Raw genomic sequence first — 19,618 nt, 5'->3', positions numbered from 1 at the left:
GTCTGATAATGTCCTATGAAGAGACTAATTGTAACCATTTAAATCCGAAAGGGATCGATAGGACCCGTCCGCTTTATACCGATATGGGCTCCCTTTTAGGTTCAATAAAGACTCAAATAGGGACCAGTCGCATTTTTCATGGCAGAAACAGAATCGACAGGTTTGCCAAAACACCAAATCTATTTGATGTAAGTTGACCGCCCGCTTTTCAAAAAGGAATAAAAAATATACTAACTCCGGCGTAGTCGCTAAGTCCTAGTAATTTGGGTTCAGTATAGGGCTCCGCATTTTTATTAAATAATTCGATTCAATCCCGTATAATCTTTTTTATTTTTCTCATTTTGTTGCCGTTTTTTTTTAATATTTCTTATAATAGATTTCAAATTAATCAACTCAATCTCAACTGTACCCGAAAGGGACTAAAGGGGATAAATTATGCACAAATGTAGACAAAAGAGATCAATCGGAGACCAATCTTTTTAGGGATTAATCGCATAAATTTTGCAGGGTTTATATACAAGTTGGTGTGACTTTAATTCGATCTTAAAATTTGTCTGCTGGCATGTACAAATACAAATATGAAGTTCGCTTACCAATTTGCAAAAACATTGCTCAAAGGACGTACGAGTTATCGCACTTCGAAGTCCAAAAAATCTTATTTGGAAAGTAGGCGGTGCCACGTGCATTGTCAAAAAAAAATAATGTGGATCAACTACATGCAATGTCAGTAATTTACATGCCAAATTTAAATAACGTGGCTTCTTTAGATACTCAAATATCGCATGTTCTGTGCGGAAATTTCTATATACAGAAAGAGGCGTGGCTACTGACCGATTACGCCCATTTTTTTCAGAAAGCTTTCCCATTATAGCAGAATGTGGTGTACCAATTTTCACTAATAGTTGTATTGGAACGAAAGTTCTTGCAAAAGTCCACTGCAAGTTCACTATTTATACTACGATATTTTCGATATAGTTTGTTTATGATACATTTCTAGTATTATTAACATAAATCCAAGAATCCAGGAGAATCAATTGGTACGAAATTTTTTTAATTCGGTTAAGCCGTTTCTTTGTTATCAACCGGACTTTTATTTTGGCCTAAAAAAATAAAAGTCCAGATTTAACTTTTATTTCCGGACTTTTATTTTTAAAAGTCCGAGTTTAACTAGTTCTATCGGACTCAGGTAATAATATATATAATAAAATAAATAATTTTTATCTTGACCCAAATATATTAAAAGTCCAAAATTAATAGTTTTGCAAGGAATTATATTATAAAAGTAATAACAGTTTCCGCCCCTGGTCTCTTTCCCTGACCTACACGATTGCTGCCGGAAAAGAGAAAGGGGGGGGGGGGGGGAGAAGACGGGGCAGGGGCTGATGCTCGGAATTGCTCCCGACTCTACTCCGAATATTGTAGTTATAAGTGGGAACAACCGTATGAGTTGGTGGCGCCGTGGGGCGCTAGCAGCAGCGGGTACTTGTTGTGGTTTGCTGAGCAGCGGGGCTGCTGGAAGGTAGTGGGGGCGCTAAGGCGTAGACTACGGGACGCCCTTGGGCGTGAACAGCAAGGAGCCAAAAAAGATTTATAAAAGTTACGAGGACGTCGGGTTTTGGGATCGAGCCCAGAACAACCTGTCCGATGCAACCATCCCTTGCACGAGATACACTGACAAGAGTATGACCGTCCTAAAAATATTCTTTTCCGGCAGACGCAGCAAAACCCTTTCTCAGGACCGGGCTCAGGACACGGACCCCGATACCTTCCCGGAGCAAGAGAATATGGAGCAGTACCGTTGCAAGGAGCTGCAGGGAGGATGACAATTTGTGGTGGGAGGGATGCAACAAATTAAATGTGGTAACACTGAAATTACATTCCTTGGTCGGGAAAAATCCCGAGTCGCTCCGGTACATAGAACCGACTGCCTTGGAAGCGCAAATACTTTAGTAAAATTAGATAGCTTGGAAATTGGGTGATAGTTTGAAATATAACATTTATCACCTGCTCTAAATATGGGGGTGGCAAATGCTACCTTCCAATCATCTAAAAATATGCCTTATTTCAGTGAGAGATTGATTAATAAGTCTAAGGGCTCGCAAATCGAATCTTTACATTTCTTAAGTACGAATTAAAATTTAAGTAACTTCCAGATTGGCTACAAGCTTGAAACTTGGAATATAGTTCCGAACCCGATGACAATGCAAGAATTAGAAAAAAAAATTCGATAGGTGGTTCATGGTTCCGATTTGGCTCATATTTGGAACAAATAATACATACGAGAATAAAAAGCGACTTATGAAAAAAAATCGCCAATAGGTGGCGCAAGGATCGAGATATTAAAAAAAAATCGTATTGTGGTTCGATTGGGCTCATAGTGAGAACACATAATACATTGTAGCATTATGCGTCATGCCCACCTATGCAATACATTTGCGGCATTACGCATCATGGACTTCTATGCCAATACATTTTAGTAATAGCATAATCATATTACAATATCATACGACATAAATTACATTGACCTAACACAGCGGTTAGCTAACATCAATGGAATGCCGAATATGAAACCCTTGTCAGTTCACACATAACAAATTATGCTTATCGTCAATGTTAGTTTGTCATCAAAATATTTACATACAACAATAATGTGAATTAACCAAATATTCACATTTCACATGAATATCGATCTGCTGACTTTGCATACAAATCTACATGTATGCATACCATGCATACAAATCTACATGTATGCATACCATGTATACAAATCTACATGTATGCATACCTCTATTACAAATGTTTGTTAGTATTAAGATTATTATGAATGTGTAGGTTAAGAAATTACCTATAAAAGAGAAAGAATTTCTTTAATAAAATTAATCGTCATCAGACTACCAAAGTCGAAACATTCTTTTTATTTAATAGTAACATTTCATGGCGATCCTCCTAGTTTAAATCAAATCAGCACAACTGCTAAAAACGATCTGACTGGAAAAGATCCTGCCAGTTCAATCTTTTAATTAAAAAGTTGCTGATGAAGCAACACAAAAAAAAGATTTTATCGGTAAAGATCCTGCCAGTTTGAAAAAGCAGGCTATTAAAGAAAGCCTGCAAAATTGGCAAAACAAATACTTTGGAAGGAGCAAAGGATAAATAACGCATATGAATACCCAAATTGCAAACACAAACCACAGGAATTATGTTCAACCACCTAATAGAATACATTAACGTCAAACAATCAACATACGAGCAATTTTGACAGGCGATATTTACATCCTTTACGACGCATAAAAGGGTGGAATAAATCTGAGCAATTTAGCGGCAAAACAGGATACAACTAGCAGCATGAACGGGGAGCGGGCATAAATCAATAGATCAGCACTGGCAGCGTAAAATATGAAGATTGGTAACCAGCAACATTCTAACTGGCAGCAATTTAGATTAAAGCAGGTATACAATTTTAGAAATAATTGGGCGGAAAACGAAAGTTTTTGCTTAGGAATTTAAAAAAAAAAAATAGGACTTGTAATTAACCGAAAAAAATAATATAATTTAAAAAGCTACTTTGTCAAAATTTAAAGAAAAGTGTGTAGGAAGAATATATATATTAAATTTTGAACAAATTTTTTTTTTAATTTGAAAAAAAAAATAAATAAAAATAAAGAAGCTCAGTTTTCTCTCTAGTATGCAAGAAATAGAAACGGAAGAAGAATTTCACAGAATTTTTAAAAAGTGTGAAGACACTATAAGAGAATTCATAAAAATTTCTGAGGAAGTTCTTAAAACCGGTAACACCACCAAACAAGGTCCGACACCAATTACTATAGAAGAGTATTGGCGACGGAACCAGTCTATAAAAAAGGAAGAAATACCCAAAATACCTACCCCAAAAATCCGAAAAAGAAAAAGGGGAGGTAAACAATTTAAAATAAAGAGAGAGATAGCTGAGACATTCAAACAATTAACTTTAACTACAAATACCGAGGATAGGTTAAAATTAAAAACGAAAATTAGAGAACTGAGAAACAAAAAATAAATATTATATATATATAAAAAAAAATATATCTTTTTGAGTACATTGGAATGCCAGCTATATACTGGGAACACCCCATTGCATGGGAAGATAAAGTAATTATAGATAAGGGAAAGGTAGATTATGAAAGAAAACTGCAATGGTTAAAATCATTTTGAAAGAAAATAGGAATGACTAGGGAACCTAAATTAGAAGATATGAAAAACCCTACTACAAGAGAAGAAGAAACTGCTAGGATGTTACGAATGGTCTTCCCAAATGAAAAATAAATTTTTAAAACAAAACAAAATTACAAATTTTAGAATTAGAATATAATTTAAGTCATGTATTGGTTGACAAATAAATAAAAAAATACAAATTTAATACAAATTTTTTTCATTAATTTTTAAAAATGGCTTGGTGGAAAACCATATTAAATGGTATACTAATAGGTATTACAGGATACGAAGTTGGTAAGGAAAATACAGAAAACAATCTCGAAAATAAATTGGTCAAGTACGAACCAAAAGCAATTATAGAAAAAGAAGAAATCTCCGATATATGGTTAACTATTTTTGTTTGTGTAACTACATTTTTGATTGTCGCAATTGCAATTCTAATAAAAAATTATATAAAAACCAAATTGGGACAATTGAATAATGTACAAAGAGTTTAAAGGAAATTTCAAAGAGAAATGAATACGTGACAAGAAATCCATAATAAATTAACAGAAGAAAAATTAAAAGCCGATAAATCATACAAGTGCATAAACAAAAATATTACCATAAAAATAGAAACGATAGCAAAACATTTGAACAAAATTCTAGAAGCCTTAAATGTTGTAAAAGAGTTGATTAGTAAAGTAAATCACGATCACCAAAAATATGCTCAACAAATTTTTTCAACAGTACGGGATAAATTAGTATCTTCATTAGCAAGATATAACATCGAAATCCCAATACCAACTACTATAGAAGAAAGTTTCCAAATTGATTTTAACTCCGTTCTAACTGAACCTTCAAGAAACCGTACCACTTCACCATCATTTAGTCAAACCTCATCAGTGGAAGAACATAAACCACTGCATAACCGACTCATAAACGTCACAATGGCACAAACAGTAGTAGAGTTTATCAAAACTGCCTCATCAGTGCTGCCAGAGTTTGATGGCAAGCCTGAAAATTTGCGCAGTTTCTTAGATGCTCTTGATATTCTAGACCAAATCAAGGATAATCATGAAGCTTTAGCGATAACCATGATAAAGACAAAGCTAAAAGGCACGGCAAGGAACTTCATAAGTAACGAAAATACAATTGCACAAATAAAACAAAAACTAAAAACTGCAATAAAGGGAGAATCAGTAGAAGTTTTAACAGCTAAACTCCTGAATATCCAACAACGCAGCAAAACTGCAAACCAGTATACTGCTGAAATAGAAAAAATCATTGGAAGGAGCTTATATCTCGGATGGACTTAACCCAGACTTAGCAACGAGATATTCGACGCAAGCAGCAGTAAAGGCCATGTGTAAGAACTGCTCCAATGATAAAGTGAAAATGATTATGCAAGCGGGAACGTTAACAACAATGAACGACGCAATTTCAAAATTCACAAACAGCTGCACAGAAATCACAGGCAGCTCGAATACAATTTTAAACATTCGTCAACAAAACCAATACCGGAGTAATTTCCGTGGAGGTTACCAAAGTAACAGCTATGGAGGTTACCGAGGTAGGAGATTTAGATACCAGCCAAGATATAATAACAACTTTAGAGGAAATAACAACAATAATAATAATTCCCAAAGAAGATAACAAACCCAAAATGACAATAGACAGTACAATCAGACGCGTAACGTGCGAAATTGTACCCAGCAGGAAAACCAAGAAACTCCACTTCAAAATCAGTAGATAGGAAAATATGTGTACTAAATCTACACTTAAATAGGTATATATCTACTAAAACATCATTAAATAACTCAATTTCAAATTTTTTAGTAGACACAGGAGCAGATATCTCCATAATTAAAAAGAATCAAGTACTTAATCATACAAAAATAAATACAGAACAAATAACAGACTTAAAGGGTATTGGTCAGGGTATAACCAGTACATTAGGCACAATTAAAGCTGATTTAAAAGGCGATGACCTCTAATTTATCATAAATTTCACGTCGTAGAAGACGACTTTCCAATACCGTGCGATGGAATAATAGGTTTGGACTTTATAAAGAAATATAATTGTATTCTAGATTATGGCAAAACAGAGGATAAACTAATCCTAAGACCATATGATTTTCCCCAAAAAATCACAATGTACCTAACAAATTATCTGTCTGCTAACACAATTACGATCCCTGCTAGATCTGAAGTCATTAGACAAGTAAAAGTAAACACTGATAATAAAACCATCTTCATACCCCATCAACAATTATCTGAAGGCATTTTCATAGCGAACACAATCACAAATAAAGAACAAACTTTTGCCAGAATTATAAACACCACACATAAAAACACAACTATTCAAAATTACAAAATACATACTGAAAATTTAGATGACTACAATTTAATTAAACAAACACACAATAAACAGAGTAATGACACAGAAAAATTAAAAAGATTAACTAAAAATTTCCCGAAATTTGTTAATTCACAACTAACCTCATTATGCACAGAATTCATAGACATATTTGCACTGGAAACAGAACCAATTTCCTCTAATAATTTTTATAAGCAAAAATTACACATGAAAGATGACACACCAGTATACATAAAAAACTATAGATTGCCCGAGACACAAAAAGGGGAAAAAAGTAAACAGGTTAATAAATTGATCGAAGATGACATTATAGAACCCTCAATATCAGAGTACAACAGCCCAATTTTACTGGTACCTAAAAAATCACTACCAGGTAATACATAAAAAAGATGGAGGCTGGTAGTTGACTACAGACAAGTAAACAAAAAACTAGCAGCGGATAAATTCCCACTTCCAAGAATTGACGATATTTTAGACCAACTTGGAAGAGCAAAATATTTTTCATGCCTTGGCCTTATGTCAGGTTTTCACCAATTACACCAAGATTCTAGAGATATAACCTCATTCACAGCAGAAAATGGTACATATAGATTCAAAAGACTACTCTATGGATTAAAAGTAGCACCAAACTCATTCCAAAGAATGGTGACACTGGCATTTGCAGGCCTCAAACCATCCCAATCATTTCTATATATGGATGAGTTCGTTGTACTAGGGTGTTCAGAAAAACACATGCTGAAAAACTTAAGAGATGTTTTCTCTACTTGTAGGTAATAAAACTTAAAATTAGATCCAGATAAATGCCTATTCTTCAGCGAAGAGGTAACTTATTTAGGACATAAATGCACAAGCGAGGGAATACTACTCGACCCAAGCAAATTTGAAACAGTTCAAAATTACCCAACACCAAAAACAGCAGATGAAGTTAAAAGATTCGTAGCGTTCTGCAATTATTACAGAAGATTTGTACCGAACTTCGCAGAATACTCAAGAAAATTAACTAGGCTTTGCAAAAAGGATGTTTCCTTCGACTGGACGGAAGAATGTCAAAAAGCTTTTGTCTATTTAAAGGAAGCATTAATCAGCCCAAAACTTTTGCAATACCCCGACTTCAATAAAGAATTCTGCATAACAACAGACGCTAGTGGGTATGCTTGCGGAGCAGTCCTTAGCCAAACAAACAAAGCTACAATAGAAAAAGAACTAGCAGCAATCCATTGGGCCATAACCTTCTTCAGACCATACGTTTATGGCAGAAAATTCAAAATTAAAACCGACCATCGCCCTTTAACATACCTTTTCTTTTAACATACCTCTTTCATCTAAGTTAACACGAGTAAGACTCGATTTAGAAGAGTATGATTTCGAAGTGGAGTACATTGCTGGAAAAGAAAATCACGTCGCGGACACATTGTATCGCATTAACATAACAAATTTAAAAGAAATGTCAGTGGAAGCATGCAAAATAATGAAAGTTTCAACTAGATCAGCAGCTAAAAATATAAAAAATAACATTAAAATTAAAGAAAGTCACACAGAGAACCCCAAAATATATGAAGCGCTTAATAAATTTGAAGTAAAAAGACTAGTCGAGCTCGTTTTCAATCGTTCGAAATTCTATTTCAAAAAAGGAAAGAAAATTTGTAGAGATGTTGATACAAACAACCTAATTGTTGAGGATAAGATTAACTTAGGACAATTCTTTACCAGGCTCGAAAGAGAAGCCGGTATTTTAGGCCTTGTAGGAATACAGTTGTCCTTAGGGGACAATTTTGTTTAAAATGAATTATACTGCAGTAGGAAAATTTATTGAAATAGGAAACAAGGTTCTCAAAAAACTAACAATTGCACTAACCCCAGAGGTTATATATGTGACTAAACCCGGAAAAATTAAGGAAATTCTGCAAAAATATCATGACTATTAGTGGTGGCCACCCAGGAATAAATCGCATGGCAAATAAAATCAAGCAGAAACATAGCTGGCAAAACATGAAAAATGACGTAAGAAAGTACGTAAAAAGCTGCATCCACTTTCAGAAAAACAAAATAAATAAGCATATAAAAGGACCAATGACAATAACGGAGACACCTCCGAAGGCTTTTGATATAGTAAAGATCGATACGGTCGGACCATTACCGAGATCAATAAACGGAAACGAATACGCAGTTACAATCATATGCGACCTCACCAAATATTTGGTAGCAATTCCAGTTCCTAGCAAACACGCGATAACAGTTGCTAAAGCGGTATTTAAGCACTTCATTCTGATTTATGGTTGCATGAAAACAATCCTAACAGACATGGGAACCGAATACAAAAATTGCTTATTCGAAGAACTATGCAAACTGTTAAAAATTGAGCATAAAACGTCAACACCATACCATCATCAAACTTTGGGCACCTAGAACGTATACATAGGACGTTTAACGAATATGTACGTTCATACATATCCAGTGATAAAGATGATTGGGACGAATATCTCAGGTATTTCGCGTACTGCTACAACACGACCCCATCGACAGTACACGGGTATTGCCCCTACGAGCTTATATTTGCGAAAAATCCCCCGACGTACGAATTCTTAAATAAAATAAGCCCAGTTTATAATCACGAGGCATATGATAAGGAAATTAAATATAGACTTCAAATAGCACAACAAAGAGCTAGAAAATTAGTGAAAGAAGCTAAGGAAAAGTTAATTATGATAAAAGTAGCACCAGTAAAGAAATAAAATTAGGCCATCTAGTATTAGTTAGAGAAGAAGCTAGCCATAAGCTAGACAATAGATATAAAGGACGGTATAAGGTAAAGAAAATTGACAAAAATAACAATTTTACTTTAATACCACATAGAGAAGAAACTAGTAATAGGAACAACAAAGATAAGGAATTAATAATCCATAAGGATAGGCTTAAACACATCTGAAACACCTTCTGATAATAATCTTAAAATAAGCATTCCACTTTACTCATCGCACATTAAATATCTAAGAAATTGAAAACGAATTTTTTCTTTTGCTCTCAGTTCCATATTTACACAAATTATTATAAATACATAAATAATAGAGAATATCTTCAGACAAGTGGATTTGTGGTGGGTGCACAAATTTAAAATCCGCCTATAAAATAAACACAATAAATAAAATAAGTAAAATAATTGTTAAATTTAAAAATTTTTATATGTAAAATAATCGTTAAATTTAAAATAAAAAAAAAAAAGATTTGTACAAAACATATATATAATAAAAGTATCAAGGTCCGCAAATTAGGAACAAAATACACAAACTCTTTCACTACAATATCAAATTACAGTAAAATACCAAAATTATTTAAATGCGAACAAAGAGTCTTATACAATTGTTCACAAAACAATTATATAATCCTCTTTTTCTAAGGCGGATGGTGTAGCATTATGCGTCATGCCCACCTATGCAATACATTTGCGGCATTACGCATCATTAACTTCTATGCCACTACATTTTAGTAATAGCATAATCATATTACAATATCATACGATATAAATTACATTGACCTAACACAGCGGTTAGCTAACATCAATGGAATGCCGAATATGAAACCCTTGTCAGTTCACACATAACAAATTATGCTTATCGTCAGTGTTAGTTTTTCACCAAAATATTTACATACAACCAATAATGTGAATTAACTAAATATTCACATTTCACATGAATATCGATCTGCTGACTTTGCATACAAATCTACACGTATGCATACCATGCATACAAATCTACATGTATGCATATCATGTATACAAATCTACATGTATGCATACCTCTATTACAAATGTACATATTTTTAGTTTATTAGTATTAAGATAATTATGAATGTGTAGATTAAGAAATTACCTATAAAAGAGAAAGAATTTCTTTAATAAAATTAATCATCATCAGACTACCAAAGTCGAAACATTCTTTTTATTTAATAGTAACATTTCAACATACAAGAATAAAAAGCGACCTACTAAAAAAAAATCGCTGCTAGGTGGCGCAAGGACCGAGATATTCAAAAAAATCGTATTTGTGGTCCGACTTGCCTCATATTTGGAACAAATAATACATACAAAGAAAGAGCGTAAGACAATAGATAAATAAGTTACGTATCAGTGCTGCCACCACGGTAGAATAGGTTTTTATATTTATTAATCCACTGAAACTAAAACTGCTATGTAAAATTATATGTATCACTTTTAGTAGTTACTTCAAGAATATAATATTATTGCATATCTTTGCCATATACTGAAAAGATATACAATTAAACTTGCCAGCAGTGTGCAAAGAATGTACTGCAAATTTGCTTCAAGTAGATGAGATGATAGCTTGCTCTGGTGGGTGTGGCTATAGCTTCTGCTTGAAGTGCAGTAACATCAAAAGAAACGAAATCAAAATAATAACCGACAATATTAATTTGAAATGGTTCTGTAACCAGTGTGCGTTATCAGATACAAATACAAAATTTGTCGAAATTAAACATTTGATTAGCAGATGTGAAGAAACAAAAATGAAATCAAGTGATATTAAGCAAATAGTTCAGCAGATATTTAGTAATAAACGCTGTCAAATAGAAAGTAGCATTATCACGGACTTCAGCTCCCTCTTGGAGCACAATATTGAAGTAAAAGTGAATGCAATGAAAAATGAAATCGTAAGGGATTTGTCGAATGAATTTAAAAAGAACAATGAGTTGTTAGACAACTTACGCGTAACAAATGAGCAAACAATTTCCAAACAATCTTATGCTCAGGTAGCCGCCGCAAATGAGAATAAAATTGTCATCAAGCCGAAAAAGAAAGGTAAAAAAGCTAAGGAAGCTCTGAAAAAAGTTGTTCAGCCTACTGATGGCCTAGTAAGAAATGTTAAAGAAATAAATAGTGGAGCCATAATAGTAGAATGTAGAAATATAGATGCTTGTGAGAAAGTGCAACTAAAAGTAAGGGAAGCACTGGAAATGATTATGATGTAGAGAAGACTAAAAATAAGAATGAATTAAAAAAAATTATTTAAATTGTTGGGATCACAGAAAAAATTAGCAATGAACGTTTGGTAGAATGTTTAGTTAAGCAGAACGATTCATGCGCTGGGAAAGATTTTAAAGTTTTAAAGCTGTAAACACAAATCGTATAGAAGAAAGTTACATTGCGTTGGTAGGAACAGATGCAGTAACATCTGAATATGTTTTACAAGAAAAAAAATTGTATATAGAGTGGGACACTTGTTTCGCTTACGAGCATGTAAGCGTTTTGAGATGTTTTAAATGCTCGGGATATAAGCACAAAGCCAATGACTGTACAAATAAAGTAGCGTGTAGCAAATATGCTGGAGCCCATGACAGCAAAGAATGCACCTCAAACATAACGCAATGAGTTATTTGTAGCGAATTAGTAAAAAAAAACTTATTGACGTCGATGGTGATCATCACGCTTTTGGTGAAGATTGTCCTGCGTATAAAAAAAAACATACGCAGTCGAAAAATAAGACACGGGTCTAGCAACGAATAGTTAAGCAACTGAGTTGTATATATTTGAATATTAGTAGTATCGTCGCTAACAAAGCTGAAATAGAGCGTCTGATAGAATCACAAAATCCTTATTTTATATTTTGCTCGGAGACTTGTTCCACTGATGAAATTACAAATCAAGAGTATGAAATACAATCATATAAACTTATTTGGTGCGATTCACACAGTAGGCACACGGGTGGAGTTCTAATATATGCAAAAGACTCATTTGAATACACAATAGGCTACAACAAAGCATTGAACAAAAATATCTGGTGTATTATTCTAAAAGTAAAAAATATTTTTCCTCGATATAAAATAGCTGTGATCTATCACTCACCAAGCTCGAGTAATGGGGACTTTATTACGTATTTGCAGGATATCTTAAATAATAATTGCTTAACACATGATAATACTATCATTGTCGGCGATTTCAACATAAACATCTTTAAGAACACTACCTATACTAAACAGTTAGTTGACTTATTTCGATCTTTTGCTATGGAACAAAAAATAGATTTTTACCCACGAAAGAGCGATAACACCGAAACATTGATAGACCTATTATTTACAGATAGTAGCTCAATATCATGTGCAAAACAAAAAAAGAATATCAGATTTCAGATCATGAAACTGTTCAATTTAAAATCAAGTTAGATACATTACCTCAAATGAGAACTAGGAAAACGATAATTTCTTGGGGAAATTATACATGTGAGAGTCTTATTAACCAATTACGACAGTTCAGCTTCACTGACTGAAAACTTGAGTATCGAAAATAAAGCTACCTTGCTACATAATACCCTATCTAATGCAATGGCCACACTGACCTACTCAAAAGAAGTCAGTGTTAAGGTTATGAACAAGTAGTATGATTTTGAACTTTCAAATTTGAACAAGCATAAACTAGATCTTTACAGAGTCGCTATAACAACTGGGGAATGGAATGAATATATCGCTATAAAACGTAAATATAAACGGCTAATTTAGATTAAAAAAGCGAAGTATATGGAACACAAAATCGATTGTAATGTGGAAAAACTTAAAGAATTGCATTAGCATGGCTAAAGAAAATAATGGCATTAAAAAATTAATAATAAACGACCATCTTTATAATCAGGAAAGTGAAATAGCGCAGTCTTTAAATTATTACTTTATTGACAGTATATTGGAGATCAGCCGGCATATCCCGGTTATCTCCGTTAATTATAATAGTACTCTAAGTGTGCAAAATGGCTCCAATGTTTTTAAGTTTCAAAAAGTTTCTACAGCTGACGTACTTCAAATAGTTAGCAGGTTCAAAAACAAAATCGGAGGGAAAAAGCTCCTTTCGAAAGGAGTTATTAAAGACTCCATAATCTATACAGAGTTTTCTTACCCTCAAATTTTTAATTAAAGCTTAGAAACAGGTATAGTTCCTAATTTATGGAAATATTTCGTAGTACCGATAGAAAAGGTTAAAAATACTATTAGAGCGGATGAGATCAGACCCATTAATACGTTACAATGTGACGAGAAAATTCTAGAAACAGTCGTAAAAAACCAGCTTGTAAAATACTTAGAAGATAAAGAAATTATTATACCCCAGCAATCTGGTTTCCGAAAGAAACATTCCTGTGAAAGTGCTTTGCTTTTAGTTATAGCGAAATGGAAAGAAGATTTAAGTAGGAATAAACATATAATAGCGGTATATGTAGATTTAAAACGTGCATTTGAGACGATAGACCAAAAGCTACTAATAAAAAGGCTAGCCAACATAGGTGTCACTGGTAATGAATCGAAATGGTTTGAAGACTTCCTCATTAATAGAAATCAAAGAACAATAGTTGGAAAATCCTTATCGGAGAAAAGAGAGGTACCAGTTGGCTTTCCACAAGGATCGGTGCTGGCACCAATACTGTTCAATATTTATATCAATGATATAACTAACTCCATAAAGTACTGTGATATTAAACTCTTCGCGGATGATACACTACTGATGCTTAGTGGAGACAATATAACTGAAATATATACTAACGGCCCTATTCTGTGCATTTGACAAATTGTCAATAAGTTGACAAATAATCAAGATTTTTATCAACTTGATAAATTTTGTTATTCTGTGCGTAAGTTGACAACTCTAAAAAGCTCTTATGCGTATGCTTTTCCCCACAAAGTGGTGAACTAAGTATTGTAAACACAAAACAGCTGTTTAGCGCGAACAATTGTTAAATGGAGTATGCAATAACGTAAGTATTTTATTATTTTTATTATATTTTAGTTATATTGTATTTCTTTTATAGAAAATCAAAGTGCGATCGTGCTACGCGCGAACAATTGGAGCACTACGTGTTTTTTTATAGTGCTAACCCTGAAATGGGGTCAAGAAAAAATAACCCCAGGTCACCGCAACAAATGCGCTCTCTATGGGCTCAACTGGCAGAGGAGCCAAACGCCTTAAGAGGACCAACACGTTCTGCAGAAAAATGGAAGGAAGTAAGTTGTAGTGCAAAATTAGTGGTACCATTTTACAAGACGGTTCAATGCTTAATATCGATCAAGGATTTTCGATGTTTGTATCAAAAGACGCGTCTTGACCGCAGAATAAATAATACGAGAGCGGAAATTAAAAAATATATTTGTGTGAAGAGATATTTACAAGCATACATGAAAAGTATGGCTAATTTTAATTCGTTCAAAAGATATTATCGAAAAACCGAAAACAGACCTGCGGGTACCTCCGAAACCGGGGATAGGATCCATTTTTCGGATTATTGTTCTCGAGATTAATACGCGTCTTTTGACACTTCTCTCGATATTTTTTGACGCGTATTAGCAGTCAACCCCGCAACTAGACTATCACTATTTTTTATTTTTTTTGTAGGTACGACACAATAACAACCACATGAAAATCACCAAATTCAACTGCAAATATCTCCGGACAGAGATAAAATTTTTCTTTTCCGCCTTCGTATTATTGTTCTCGAGATTAATACGCGTCTTTTGACACTTCTCTCGATATTTGACGCGTATTAGCAGTCGACCCCTCAACTAGACTTTTACCAAAGTATGGATTACACCCCGGTTTTAGACCGACCTTTTCTAATTTTTGGATTTTTTGGCAATAACTTATATGTATAATATATATGTATAATATTTTCAATTTCCACTTTCGGATTATTGATACTGGAGTCAAGGCGCGTCTTTTGGTACCAACATCATTTTTTATCAATAATAAGCATTGAACCGTCTTGTAAAATGTAACCAAATTAGTTAATGGCTTTGCGTATAATTTTTTAACATACAGACGCTTGGAGTATGGAAGAGCCAGTTAAGTACAGGTGCACGACGTATACAAATGAGCCAAAGGGTTACTGGTGGTGGTCCACAATGCAAATCACTTAATGAGTTCGAAGATCGCGCTTTGGCTACTTTTGGCTTATTAGCGGTTGATGGTGCCGGTTTAGGAAGTAGTGGACTGAACTCGCCACCACAAGAACTACCAGCAAGAACATCGTCCATATTCCAGAGTCCGTCACCAGCTCAGAGTGATACACAATCTCCAAGCCGTATCCTTGCGATGAGTCCTTTGAATTCGCCAACGGTTTTGCCGCAGCAAAACCATGCATCAGACTTATTTGTAGCAATGTGGAGCCCATCATCGCCGGAGACTAATGCTGAATCAGCAAGTTTCGAACCATCGATGCCTGGTGTGACACCTCTTGAGCCAGAGACTGAAGTAAGTAATTCATATATGTTAGGGTGGGGCAAAAATATGGTTTTCTTTTTCTTGGATTGGTTTATACATACATATATTTTCTCGAAATTGAACGCTCGACAAAATTTGTTGTAGATCGTTATACTTTCTGCAATTTTTTAGTAGAAATTTGTTGAATGATCTATCAGTAGTAAGATATCGACGTGCCATACGAAAACTCACACTCAAAATTCTGTACGAAAACTAACATTTTCGACTTGTGACTGACGAAAACTAGCAATTTTATTTTTTTGTCAGACGTAAACTAACACTTTTAGGTAGTTAGTTTTCTTCAGACATAAAATGAAATTATTAGTTTTGTCAGACACAAAATTTCTTTTGTTAGTTTTCGTATGGCACGTCGATATAATGATGTTCATAGAAGTAAAGGAAAAACTGTTATGGGATTTTTGTCCCGTTAATATTAAAAACTTATATTGGATCAGTATGCATACTTCCTTTTCCGTATACCAATAAAATAACGAAAATAATTTTTTTGGCCTCCCTAATATATAAATATGTACATAGATCGGACACTTTTAAACTGAAATTTTTTCCTTCAAGAATGCTGGAGTTTTGAATGGAAGCTCAGTCCGTATGTTTTGCGCAGAACGAAGCAAACTTATAAGTACTCTAATGAGCAATATAAGCAAACGGAATAGTTTTGAAGAACGACGGGAAAGAAGAGAAGAGGAACAGCGTCAGGAGCATCGTGAAACGATTCAAGCTATCACAACTTTAACGAGCTGCTGGACTGAACTAGTCAAAGTTTTAAAACCAAATTAAACTTAAGAATAGAGAAGTTTTACGGACTAGTAATTTTCTTTAATTATAATTGAACCAAAGACTGAATTCCTTATAAAAATATGCTAGTTAGTATAATAATAGTCCGTAAAACTTCTCTATACACATGTTAAAGTCAGGGACTGCTAATAATATTTTATTTTATTATACAAATTGCTAGTAATAACTAGTTATTTTTCGTTTATTTTATTTTTATTGGAAAACAAATTTCAATCGGAAAATAAAAGTTATGCATATATAACAAATACCCATATTTTAGTGCCTTTACAGTATTGTTTTACCAAGGACTTTTATTTTCCAATCAAAATTTAAAAATTGAAATCATAAAAAAATAGTATGGTAAAATAATGTAAAGTAAAATTAAATGAAATGAAATAAACAAGAGAAACTGTAATATGAAATAAAATAATAAAAATTGTAATCAAATAAGATAGAATAATGAAAAATGAAATAAAATAGTAAACATTGTAATCAAATAAGATAGAGTAATGAAAAATGAAATAAAATAAGAAAATTTGTAATCAAATAAGATAGTATAATGAAAAAAGAAATAAAATAGTAAAAATTGTAATCAAATAAGATAGAATAATGAAAAATGAAATAAAATAAGAAAAATTATAATCAAATAAGATAGTATAATGAAAAATGAAATAAAATAGTAAAAATTGTAATCAAATAAGATAGAATAATGAAAAATGAAATAAAATAAGAAAAATTGTAATCAAATAAGATAGTATAATGAAAAATGGTAAAAAATAATAAAAATTGTAATCAAATAAGATAGTATAATGAAAAATGAAATAAAATAATAAAAATTGTAATCAAATAAGATAGACTTTTTAAGTAAGATAAAGTGACCTTAAAATTTTTCATACAAACACACATACATATCTACACTCATCTACCAAAGTCATCATCACTCAGATTTTTCCAGTTTTTACTAAGTTTCGACCTTCATTATTTTCGATATTTTTATAATGATATGTATTATTATATAACACCAAATTCGGGAAAACTCCGCGAATTTTCATGCAAATTATTAGCTTTCAGTAAGAATTTTTAGAATTTATCTCTCAGAAAAATTCTAAAAATTCTTACCGAAAAGCTGAAAATTTACATGAAAATTCGCGGAATTTTCCTGAATTTTCTAAAAAGTTTAAAGTTTTTATTTGGATTGTTGGTGTTATATAATATTACATATTTTTATAAAAATAGCGACAATAATTTAGGTCGAGCCAAATTTAGTGACTGTATATATTTTAATAATAAGCCATTATAAATTATTGTTTGTTATGTAAGCTAACACCAATATTGTGGCTTGCATTGACTGAAAATTGTAATAAAAATATTAACTCTTTCTATAATTTTTAATGTTTCAATGAAAACTAAACTATTGCAATTGTCAGTCACTGCAAGCCAGCATATGGGTGTAACATAAAATTAATTAATATATAAGTACCAACAACTACTACTATTGTGACGAATATTTGTAGTGTAACTGCTTGGTCCGGGGCGAGAAGGGTGGCGGTTAGGCATGGTGGTAGCCCGGCTGAGGCTCGTCGGCGTTGAGGCGCGGTTCTTGTCACCGTCCTCGACCCACAGTCACAAAAACAAAATTATAATTATCATGCCTAGGTGAGAAAAACATAGGGACCTGTAGAAGATAAGGAGAAAGAAAAGGAGAAGAAAGCAAGCGGGAGAAGACTGTCCGTGTCAGGTGGAGTCATCCCACCCCTCTTGTTCATGAGGCATGAACAACCTTGAACTCCGCTTTGACTCCGATAACCGAGTGGAGTTCCCTTATCCTGACATAGTCGTGCCGCAAGGGCAACACCCACACTAACACCAAAGGGACTTAAAAGGCCGACATTTTTCCTACAGTCACTTCAACTAAAAACTCCAAAAGATACCATTACCTTTTCTTACAATGTTTTATTTCAAAATTTCAGTATTAACTTACGTACTAGGGACCCCAATTCTGTAAAGCGATATGACTTATATCAGCTTATTAAAATCTACCCTTACCAAAAAAAGGAATATTGAAATTCAAATAACAAAATCAACGAAAAAAAGAGAATGACGGAACTAAAATACGCTTAACCTAGACTTATTTCAAGAACTCTCTTTACCAAAAAAAGGAAAACAAGAAATCAAGTCAAAAAGCAATTCAAATCAATAAAATCAATTAAAATTCTAAATATATGTAGAAATATAATAAAACTTCCTAAGGGAACACCCTTTTACCCAAAACCTATCAATTCATTATATATCTACCAATGTTCTGAACAATGAAAGAAAAACAGGAGTAGAGAGCTTAAGACAATATGTATATTACCATTCATTGGATTCGCCGCGCTCATCTGCAGACTAGGTACCAAGGCTGGAGTGATCGAGCTGAAAATAAAGAGAAAAAGAGAGAAAAAAAAAAGATCCCACTAATTTTCTATGTGCTTTCATACCATTATGTATTGCCACCGCGTGGAACCTTTTAGTTCCGGTTTATACAAATGAAAGTACACAAGAATATATTTTCGCGGTCGTGGCAATTCACAAAAAGAATATTTAATAACACAAAAAAATTTAGTAAAAATTATCGCGAGTTGTGCGCGAACATGATAAGCTGAACAAAAAAAAAAGGAAAGTGATGAAACTAAAGCACACAAAAATAAAAAAAAAAAAAAACCAAAATGGTCAAATATTGGCGAATGAATGTAATGGGTGCACTGTAAAAAAAATGTGTTTTAATTTTTCTTTTATTGTAGCGAAGTTATTGTGAAAAAAAAGAAAATAAAGAATTAAGCAAACAAAAGGAAAATTCCGAATGTGAAAAACAAAATGATGCGAAAAGGAATTTAGAAATTAGAAAATGCGATTTTTCTGCAACATAGAATTCAAAAGTTCAAAGAAAGAAATATAAAAATTTTTCCATCAAAGAAAAAAAGGAAATCAAAATTAACAATTGTTTCAAACTAAGATGTTTACCAAAAAAAAAGTTGATAGAAGTGGGGTGAATT

The 19,618-nt window shown here is 33.0% G+C and overlaps 2 protein-coding genes across 13 annotated transcripts in view; both read left to right on the top strand.

Moving 5' to 3' along the window:
• PIP4K (phosphatidylinositol 5-phosphate 4-kinase) overlaps nucleotides 1–19,618 on the top strand; it is a 1,849,876-nt gene that overhangs the window by 111,991 nt on the left and 1,718,267 nt on the right. The gene's annotated exons all lie outside the window — the stretch shown is intronic.
• On the top strand, nucleotides 8,761–17,620 carry LOC137235486 (uncharacterized). The gene is made up of 3 exons (XM_067758495.1): nucleotides 8,761–14,539; nucleotides 15,351–15,782; nucleotides 16,365–17,620. Exons 1-3 carry the CDS (start codon nucleotides 14,420–14,422, stop codon nucleotides 16,584–16,586), a joined length of 774 nt encoding a protein of 257 aa, XP_067614596.1. The 5' UTR covers nucleotides 8,761–14,419; the 3' UTR covers nucleotides 16,587–17,620.

The sequence above is a fragment of the Eurosta solidaginis genome, chromosome X, assembly GCF_040869045.1.
Source record: "Eurosta solidaginis isolate ZX-2024a chromosome X, ASM4086904v1, whole genome shotgun sequence".
Taxonomy (NCBI): Eukaryota; Metazoa; Arthropoda; class Insecta; order Diptera; family Tephritidae; genus Eurosta; species Eurosta solidaginis.
This window is presented reverse-complemented; position numbering and strand designations above follow the sequence as displayed.

What these genes read in the sequence shown, in the direction of transcription:
- LOC137235486 (XM_067758495.1), top strand. Translation starts at nt 14,420, where the DNA reads ATGGGGTCAAGAAAAAATAACCCCAGGTCACCGCAACAAATGCGCTCT. An exon ending in CTGCAGAAAAATGGAAGGAA is followed by an intron (nt 14,540 to 15,350) that starts GTAAGTTGTAGT and finishes TTTAACATACAG; the next exon opens with ACGCTTGGAGTATGGAAGAG. An exon ending in CTCTTGAGCCAGAGACTGAA is followed by an intron (nt 15,783 to 16,364) that starts GTAAGTAATTCA and finishes TTTTCCTTCAAG; the next exon opens with AATGCTGGAGTTTTGAATGG.